The sequence below is a fragment of the Gymnoscopelus microlampas genome, assembly GCF_963454915.1.
Source record: "Gymnoscopelus microlampas genome assembly, chromosome: 22".
In the NCBI taxonomy this organism is placed as follows: Eukaryota; Metazoa; Chordata; class Actinopteri; order Myctophiformes; family Myctophidae; genus Gymnoscopelus; species Gymnoscopelus microlampas.
In genome coordinates this window covers 8,992,919-9,003,611 of record NC_139959.1, presented here as the reverse complement: position 1 = coordinate 9,003,611, position 10,693 = coordinate 8,992,919, and the positions used below count along the sequence as shown (strand labels likewise).

The 10,693-nt window shown below is 43.2% G+C and overlaps 1 protein-coding gene across 1 annotated transcript in view; it reads left to right on the top strand.

The window, feature by feature from the left end:
- The window catches only part of LOC311039104 (zinc transporter ZIP12-like), a gene marked incomplete at both ends in the record, with an annotated part of 12,735 nt that extends 5,443 nt beyond the window's left edge, over positions 1-7,292 (top strand). The window contains 6 exons of the mRNA XM_084048745.1: positions 3,233-3,388; positions 3,699-3,779; positions 5,607-5,667; positions 5,969-6,127; positions 6,433-6,620; positions 7,164-7,292. Coding sequence (XP_083904871.1) covers positions 3,233-3,388; positions 3,699-3,779; positions 5,607-5,667; positions 5,969-6,127; positions 6,433-6,620; positions 7,164-7,292 — 774 coding nt within the window. The remainder of the gene's footprint in view (positions 1-3,232; positions 3,389-3,698; positions 3,780-5,606; positions 5,668-5,968; positions 6,128-6,432; positions 6,621-7,163) is intronic.
- Between the last annotated feature and the right edge of the window lie 3,401 nt (positions 7,293-10,693).

The window sequence follows — 10,693 nt, the reverse complement described above, 5'->3', positions numbered from 1 at the left end:
GAGAGACGGAGAGAGAGACAGAGAGCAAGAGAGCGAGAAAGAGAAACAGAGAGAAAGCGAGAGAAGTAGGCTACATTTCAAGTTGTACAATTGGATTATTTGCGGATGATAACAATGGCACAAATTATTAATAATCAGACTTTGAAGAGAGGGAGTTTGAATGACAGAAATCAGTTCAGAATTAGGTGCGGTATAAGACCGGGTAATATGCATCCTGCACAGTGCACACGTTTCAAAGCATTTTAACTGTCTGACTGGCGCATTCCCAGTGGGTTCTCGCTGTCTCCCGTGGGTGCTCAAGCCCCCGAGCACGCACAGGATCAGTGCCTATGATACATTAACACTGTGGCATGTGCCAGTGTGCGTTGTGTGTGTGTTTAAACACTTCCTCTGAACACAGACAGGCCGGAGGGTGGAGGTGTTTAATGTTTCCAGCATTTGTTTCCTTTTTCCCTGCTCTGTTTGTTCATAAGCCTGATTGTCTGGGGAAGTAGCTATTTAGTAGCCTCCTGCCAGAGCACGTGTGCCTACAGAACTTAGCCACTCGCCACGTGGCGGCATTTGAAACAGTCCGTGGCTGGGATGGCTATAGGATCTCAGATAAGCTTTGTTGACACAACGTCCGTCGGTCGTATATGTCCTGGATGGAAGGAAGCTCACATTTACAGTACTGATGCGTTGGGCTGTCTTCACCACCTTCTGCAAAGCTTTGCGGTTGAGGTCAGTACAGTTCCCATACCAGGCAGTGATGCAACCAGGCAGGATGCTCTCGGTGGTGCCTCAGTAAAAGGGCCATATAGGACCTTGGGCCTCATGCCAAGCTTTTTCAGATAAAAGGACAGCCATTGTTTTTTTTTTTATTACCCCAACACACACATAAACACACACACACACACACACACACACACACACACACACACACACACACACACACACACACACACACACACACACACACACACACACACACACACACACACACACACACACACACACACACACACACACACTGTACAATCAAACAACACAAATTGTATCCTGTGTGAAGGCATCTCAGGAGTGTTTCCTGCCAGTCACAATCACAATAAGTGTTCAGGCTAGTTGTGAAAATTCAGTCAGATAAGAGGACCACACTTGATTGCTTTCTTCCTGTGAGATCTGCTCTTGTTCAATAGTGTACCCCTAGTGGGTATACTGTAGGACCCACTACGACAAGAGTGCCATCCACTGATAATGCTAAAAGCCCTATGTCATACAGTATACTGTACCAGTGATTTACATGAATTATGTTAACAGTAAAATCAGGAACCAATAACTTTATCAAAGCTATCCGGTCAAAACTTCTGACAAACTTTGGGTCATAAAGTCTGCTTTGACTTTTACTAAACATCTCATATTCTCCTTGTATGGTTGGCTGAGAGCACCACATGGAGCTCTCTCCCATCCCTGCAGAACATATACAACAGCAGGTGCTTGAGTAGCAAAAAATATTATGAAGGACAAACAAATGGACTGATTGTGATGATGTGAAATGGGAAGCACTGGGGGGTGTCTCACAGGTTCAGTACATGGCTCAAGACTTCCAAACATTCTCTTTGAACCTGGTTCAAAGAGAATGTAGAAAAAGTAGGTTAGTCAGTAGGCTAATCAGTCATTACACTGTGAGAGTTGTTTTGTGGTTTATATTATTATTTTATATAGTTTTGCATTGGTCTCCTACCACAGCGGTCACCACAAATACTGAATTATTGGCTTAGGAATGTGACAAAAACTAAAAGATCTCCATGAATTCAAGGCTTCATGGGGTGAGTAATTGATAGATTTTCTTGGGTGAAGTATTATTTTAAGATATTATGCCTCTGCTCTTACACATTGTGAACACTGCTGCTAACATAAACTTGACCTGTCTTTAAGAGATGCATCATACTGCTGTTAAATCTGTCTTTACCTTCATTTCTGTATTTTTTATTATTACTATATTGTTGTGTTGTTATGTTTGCACGTCTCTGCAGATCATGTCCCTCCAAAATTGCGCTGCTTATACCTGTATCAGTATTTACCAGCCAGTGGCTTTGTGGTTAGAGTCTGCCCTGAAATTGGGAGGTCAGGGTTCAAGGCCCGGCCAAGTCATATTAAAAGATTATACAAATGGTATCGAATACGGTGTTACGACCCCCTGTCCAGGGTAGGGGAGGTGACATAAAAATGGAGGACGACAGCTGAATTCAAACTGAATATATGTTTATTTTCTTCAGCAGAAGTATTTTCTTAGTTTTTCTCTTAAGTGACAAGTGACTTCAGGGTGCTGGTTTACATGATGTAAAACACCTAACTACAGAAAAGAAAACCCTAACATAAACCCCTGACCAAAACAAACAACAATACTAAACCTACTTACCTAACTAAATATTAAACAGGAGAAAAGAGGGGATGGGATGAGCCCAAACAAAAAGTACCAAACACCCCTACAGAAAATGAATGAATAATATTTACAAGGATTAAATCAAACAATGTGCAAACAATGATAACTGAAGCTAAAGGAAACAAAGTATCTGGAAACAACTCTATTAACTGAGATCAACTGTTACTAAAGGCAAATGAAATGTTTAACGAAGGCAACTAAGCAAAATGAATCAAAATAAAGGTTATGAAGGTTTGGTTGGAGGATGAGAGGAATCGAGTCTCTGTTGCTGTTCAGCTGCCAATCCTCAGAGCAGTCAGAGCAAACTGAGGCTTTTGAATAGTTGGAGCCAGAGCCACAGCCAATCGAATGAGAGCAGGGGACAGGGCCAGAGGCTGGACCTGTCAATCTGTAGCACAGCCTGCATACAATCAGCCACTTCACACTCACACCAGCACCACACCCATCCGCACAGCATTCACACCACCTTATATGGGATACAGAAAAGCAACAATATAACACAAGCCACAAATACTACAATAATCCAACTCATCATAAGTATTCCAAATTATAACCAAATACAAATATAATAATAAATACAAAATACGGCTGGCCTTAACAACGGTTACCTCAATGCTTGGCACTCAGCATCAACGGTTGGATTGGGGGTAAGTCCCTGCGACTTACTAATTGTATGTCAAGCTGCCTCACGCTACAGAAACAGGAGATAGACTCCTATGGGCCACAAGGCTCAGGAATCGTTGGTTCCCAAGGCTACTTACTGTGAGTAAGTGACAAATAAACCCTTCTTGATTTTTGATTCCATTGCAGATCCTTGGCCTCCATGATGACAGTCACCATCACGACGGTGAGGACTTTATAGAGGACAAGGAGTATCTATGGAAGATCTTGGGCATCATCGCTGGAATCTATGGATTCTTCCTAATTGAAAGATTCTTCTCCTTTGTGGTTCCATCTAATGGCCATGTAAGATAAAACTTTTTTTTTCAAAACTTGTTTGCTCAAGCCTTTATCAGTTTGTAAGCATAACAATCAACACAGATAGAAAAACTCTCACGGGTTATTTTCACTGGACAAAGTTGGAGGCTGTTTAGCTTATCCAGCCAGTGGCAGATAAACTCCAACACCAGTTTTACAAAATCATTGTTTGTCATGACTGTGCATATCTGTAGCCAGCTTCCTTGAGAGCCCTGGCTGAACCTTTGCAGAGCGGAGGAGTGTTGAGCCAGGACCTCTGGTGTGTCTGTAGTCTGACTAACCTCTTTCTCTGCTAAAGGGCCATTCCCACGACCTTCCCTTGCGGATCACCGGCAACGGCCAGGCTCAGAGAGGCAAGTCCCTCTCCACCATGGAGCTGGTGAGTCTGCTCAACCCACTTCACCACCAACTCTTATTGTAAGTAAATGGTAAATGGTGCATTTATATATTTTATCCAAAGCGCTTTACATAGATTGTGCATTACATTCACCCATTCACACACCGATGGCGGAGAAAACCATGCAAGGCACCAACCTTCCCCATCTGGAGCAATTAGGGGTCAGGGTCTTGCTCAAGGACACTTCGACACTAATTCTGGGGGAGCCCAGGATCGAACTGGGAACCTTGCGGTTCCCATCCAGCCGCTCTACCGGCCACTCTACCCCTGAGCAATACTGCCACTAAGTAGTATGACCCACAGCTTTTCAAAGTGGGGACCACCAGCAATCAAGCTCCCAGAACTGTGGAGGATTATTGAAGCCACAGAAGCCTGATGCATATGGCCAAATCTGGTATTGCAAGACTTCCGCATAGGATGCTACTGCACATGTTTCTATCGTCTGAAACACTAGTGCGGCTGCTGTTGTTTTGAACAACAGAAGCCATAGCCAAAGGGTTTACCTCGATTAAAATCAATATTATATAATTGTATTTATTTATCTGATGTGATACGTTGTGAGCTTGTCAGTGGGCTATTTTTGCTATTTTCAGTTTTTTTCTTAAAAGCCATTTAGCAAAACGGCTATTTGAGGGTCCTTAGTGAGTGAGTTAAGACTTACAATCAAGCATAGTGAGTGGACACATGAGGTGTATGAGCTGGAAAACACACAATATAGGAAGATACAAGCTGAAACCACAGTTTTTTACACAAATCAATCATTCCCCCACTTGTGTTATATAACTGTATATGAACAGCGTGTGGGTGGCAGTAGAGGAACAGGTCATGCTGAGGGTGGAATAATATGAAGCCAATGTTGAATCAGAGCACACTGTTTGTTGTGAATCATTCACATACTTTCCAATACTGTAATGTTACCTACTGCAATGAAAATAATGCACATTCAAAATCTGTTTGATTATGTGTTTGGATACTTAGAGTGTTTTTAATAACCATGGGTTGGGATCCATATTTTTTCATACACATGTGTAACTCAAAGCACTTCTGTAACGCGTCAAACGAATAAACAAGCAATAAATAAAAAGGTGGGTGCTATAACTACTCATAGAAATGGATCATATGTCATCACCGAGACCCATCACCACGTAGCAGAGGGCACATGCTGGTCGTCGAGGTAACCCCTTTGGCTATGACTCCTGTTCTGTGTCGGCCTCACAGGCCGGCTGACAGGGTAAAAGGCTTAGTGGCAGAGGCACTGGCAAGAACGACAGCATCCAGCTGACTCAGGCAACGGGCATGCAGGCCTTCGGGGTAGTGGCCAGGAGGCCAACCTGGTAGGTTGGCCTCCCAGGCCAACGCAGGCAGGAGCACATGCAGAACGTTGAGGGGGTAGATGGGTATAAGCAGGATCTCAGTGTCGCTCGAACAGTGACACCTCAGCATCGATGGGCAGCCCTGGAACCTCAGTGTCTTCGGGACAGACCCACCAACAGGATCTCTGGTGTTGCAGGGTGGCTAGGGCACAGGTGGTACCTGCAAGTCCCTTAAGACGTCCGGCTGACCGCAGCAGAGTCTCTGCGGTAGTATCTTGGCAATGCTGGGCAGCAGTGGTGCCTCGGCTTCGCAGGGCAGCCGTGGAACCTTGGAGTCATCCGGACGGCAGTATCAATACAGCCATCATTACATTGCATCAACCTGATGCATATTCTCTGAAGTCAAGATCGCTGTTTTGCCGTTAATACAGCGAACAAGGACCATATCACAGCCAGTTATAAAACACCTAGTATGATTTTTCTTTTTTTTTAGCAGGGAACAGCAGAGGACTTGGAGTGTGCAGAAACACCTGCTGAAGAACCAGCCACACATCAAAGTAAGCAAAACTGCCTGAAAAACACACACACACACACACACACACACACACACACACACACACACACACACACACACACACACACACACACACACACACACACACACACACACACACACACACACACACACACACACACACACACACACACACACACACACACACACACACACACACAGAGAGAGAGTGTAATGTGCTGTACACTGTGTAATTAATCTCCTGGCATGAGATTGCAATTGTCACGGTCCAAGGATGAGCTTTCAGTGGCGAGTCATGACACAGACTGCCTTTGTGTTCCCAGGACAAGGGGTTCCTCTGCTTGCCGTGATGATAATCGTGGGAGACAGCCTTCATAACTTTGCTGACGGCCTGGTCATGGGGGCAGCCTTCTCTTCGTCGGCCGAGACTGGCCTGGCAACAACCGTGGCCATCCTGTGCCACGAAATCCCGCATGAGATGGGTAAGAGTTGGCACCACGCCAGGTCACAGCGTTTACATTGGGAAAAACACTTGGTTATTCTCTATTTCAGTGGTTCTCAAAATGGGGACCAGAGAGGGACCCTCAAGGTTCGTTGAGGGGACCCTTACAGCCAGATCTGTAACTCTGAGAGTTCCTTCCTTCAAATTAAAAAGTTTTAGAACCAGTGCTCTAAAATAAAATATATTTGGTTCCACCTCTACAAATACGTATCAATTTGGGATTTCTTGACACGAAAAAGTTTGAGAACTAATGGTCTCTATACGTACCTTCACTTGACTTCCCAGGGGACTTTGCGGTGTTGCTCAGCTCAGGGCTCTCTGTGAGGAGCGCTGTGCTGTGGAACTTTGTCAGCGCTCTGACGGCCTTCCTGGGTCTGTACATCGGGCTGTTTGTCTCCACCGAGACACACGTCCAGCAGTGGATCTTCAGCGCTACTGCAGGGATCTTCCTCTATCTGTCTCTGGTAGAAATGGTAAGCAGTAGGCTACTGGTGGAAAGTAACTACGTACATTTACTCAAGTACTGTACTTAAAGCTGCTCTTTCCTCTTCTACCACGGATTTGAACCTGGTTTCCTGCGCAAGTGCTGACATTTTTACCATTGAGCTAATAGAGCCTGCCTGCTTGCTCAGGGGATAAATTGAATTTTGACCAATCAGGTCAAACGTTGAGTCAGATTCTGTGTCTTGGTGGGACATGACCTTTGACACAGGATGTGAAATGGGCCATTCATAATAAATACTTACTTTTACTGAAGTAAAATTTTGAATACAGGCCTTTTACTTTTTATTTTCAAATTGTGTTAAAAATCCAATTGTATTTTTAAATTGTGTTATTGCTACCTAAATACTTCAGTACTTCGTCCACCACTGATGGTATTGAGAGAAAAAACTAAAAACTAAACCGAAAACATCACCAGTGGTAAATGTTTGACCCATGAACTTGTTGACATGTTTGTAACATTTGACTACCTGTTTCCTTCCTCTCTCTGTACTTCTGGTGTCCTTCGCCAACAGCTTCCAGAGATGAGTCGTGCCAAAACCAACAGACCATGTCTCATGTTTCTCTTCCAGAACCTGGGTCTACTACTGGGCTGGGCCATTCTCTTTCTGCTCGCACTGTTTGAACATGAACTCAGGTTCTAAACCAGTGGTTACCAACCTGTGGGTCCCCACATGATTTGGAGTGTTTTCTCACTCAACAGTAAACAAACCAACATACAGCATACGGGGCACCTGCACATTTCTAAAGTGACAATCTAAGGACTTTTCACACCTCTGAAATTAGTTTTTCATTGTGTCAACAATAACAAAATACGGTAATCAACAAACTATACTATAAAAAATGGCCAACATTGGCCAAATTGTTAAATAATACCTAAGAAAGAGGCAACCATTGTGAAAAAAGCTGATATACAGAATGCTCACACAACGCCTCGCAACCTGAGGCGTTGTTGCAATGAGAAACCGAGTTAAACAAAATATAATGCCTCAACTCTGACAATTCCAAGTGCTTGTCAGGGTGGGGGTCCCTTTTCAGGTCACGGCCTGAAAAGGTTGAGAACCAATGTTCTAATCTAAACAGTCACACACCCAGACAGACAGACAGACAGACAGACAGACAGACAGACAGACAGACAGAGACACACACACACACACACACACACACACACACACACACACACACACACACACACACACACACACACACACACACACACACACACACAAATAAGTGTATTTTAAGTTATTGATTTTATCTCAAGTACTGTAGTGCACAAGTTCTCATTCATGGAAGTATAAAGTATCTTCGATACACAATATTTTGACCAGTCAAATTGGCCAGAGAGTGAGAGGAACAGTAGCCGCAAGGATGAACTGGTACTTTATGTTAGCTGTATGAATGTGGTTTATGATACTGCTTAATGTTTGTCATAACTACATCTGGGCATTGAAAGTCTAGTTTACATTAGTGTTACCCTCCTCCTTACCTATAAAAGGTTACATTGTGCCCGTATGTTGTTCTATGACATATGTCGCATTTGACAATCAAAAATTAAATCTTTAAATGGTTTCATACCAGAAAGATATACAGTGCAGGATAGGAATTTCATGGATGCCATGGCTGTCAATTTGTTTTTTAGACACCAGTGTCTTTTGTTGAGATTCTGAATTCTTAACTCCCCAACTCCCCATCCCCATCTTCAAAAGGTTACCGGAACGCTCGCTCCAAAACACACTCCCCGCCATTTCTTTCGCGGACCTCTCGCCCCCAGTTGTTCTTGTGTTAGTTTTACTGGGGTTATGTTTAGGAATAAGGTTAGGTTTAGGCATAGTTTTACTGAGGTTACGTTTAGGAATACCTGGTGGTGACCGTTCCGAAGACGCCGGATTTTACCCGGGGCGATCGTGTTTTGGGGCGAGCGTTCTTGTATTCCTTCAAAATAGTCCAGTGACTCTTGATTAGTACAGGCCAGGGCTGAGCATGTATGACCATTTGACTCAGGAGTTTGTACAATAATAATTTGTAAATACCAATAAATTATTTTGTGAAATAAACTGTTTTTTTCCCCTTTTATTATTTGTTTCACTGAGTTATCCCTGGCTTATCCCTTGAGCAAAATTCATTATTTCTGTGGACCTAAAATCATTGTTTTATTTGATGGTCTTGAGTCACAGTCACAGACTTTGTTATATACAGTAGATTGTAGTTTCTAGGTCTTGTATTTCTATGTATTGTGTTCCCTGGTCTAGTAGTCTACTGTTTGCCCCAGCTGTATCTGATTTGTAATCACCCCTCATGTGTCAGTCTTGTTCCCCAAACAGTCCTTGTTGAGTCATCGTATCCTGTCACGTGTTTTAGTTTGTCATGTTCACCTGTGTCCTGCATTAGAACCGCCTAATAATGGGGTTTGAACACCCCCTTGCCCGGCTGTCCTGCGTTTGGGTTCTCACCGCCTAAGCACGTGACACCTTGTGCTCTGTGCCCTCACAAAACTGACAAAAGGCTAAGTGAACGTATGCTTGCCCCAAAATGGTGAAATTCCATTCTCATATACAGTATTGTAAATCTTATTTTCTATTAAATGTATTTGTACCGGAAATGGGGCATGGTTCACTAAAAATGCCTCGCCCCAACAGTTCATAATGTTATGTTTCTTTGTTATGTTTATCTGAACAAATGATATACAGTAATATATTGAACCCGATGAGGTTCCTAAATCTATCTTACTTTATTCAGGTGTGAGATGAAGCACCCTAAATGCATGTATTAATTACTTTTGCTCTCATTAACTACATATAGCTTGCGCTAAAATGACGAGTGTTTATTTTGATAAAGTATTGACAAAGCTCTGTCTCATAGGTTACACAGACATCTCATGGAGTTGATCCAATACCACCCACCTGCTCTCTGTTTCCTCTTTTCATCCACCTACCAGGATGACTAACTCCTGCTTGCGAACCAGAGACTGCAGAGGGATTGTGCCCACATAACACAGCCTCTCTGGAAGAACAGCGTGGGCCTGCAGGGCAGTCCTTCTCAATCATTTTCATGTCAAGGACCCGCAGTTTGATATGATTTGGCCCATTAGAAAAAGTGTTACGCCAGGGTCATCCATAAGTACATAATGACAATGCATCATAGCATGTGTTGTGAGCTTGTAGATTGACTATTTTTTAATACCCCCAAAAATAAATAGGACTAAGTTATTTTTAACTGTTCTACATTTTGCTGGGGACCACCTGGAACCCCTCAAAGGACCCCAAGGGGTCCACGGACTCCACTTTGAGAATCAGTGCTGTAGAAGAGAATGGAAAGAGGACAAGGAGGAAGGTGGGAATGAACTGAACACTCCAATAAACCGTATAAGTGAATTCCTCTTGAAAGAGTTCTGTGGTTTTAGGACAAGTCTGTTCAACTTTACATGAGCTTGCTATGATTAACCTTTGAAACATAAGATAAATATACTTTGGTATAGTTTGTGTGAAGAAAAAAGAACTCAATGAAACTTCTGACAAAAGCTAATTGCTTTATTTAATCTGTCTGTGTCACTGTGATGATCAAAACAAGCTCAGTTGTACCAAATACTGTTGTGAGATTATATGGCATTATCATGTCATTGTCAGGAAAATTCAGCTGACACCATTATTACAGTTTCCCGAGCTGTGTTCAAAACAATAGGAGGAAGTTCCATTGCATTTTCTCTTATACTTGCAATTTTGCACTGTTTTTGGAAATGCCAGCCCCTCTGGAATTTCCAGGAAAGCTGCACTGGTTTGTGTGCGTATGCATTCTTTTGCCCTAAAGACAGACTTTGACAACTTTTGTGTGCATCTTTTAAAAGGCAGCTGCTGGCAGGATTGAGGAAGGAAAGGCTTTTTATCTGGATTGGTGATGGTGTGAATGCATCGCACAGCCATCCTCCCTGGCTCAGCAGACTCTAGAAAAGTTCAGCCAGGGTCACGAGTTTACCGGGGAGTGCAGACAAGATGGGAAATGTTAAGACAGACACACAATGGGAAGTGGAAGCAGTGTTTTCCTTTTG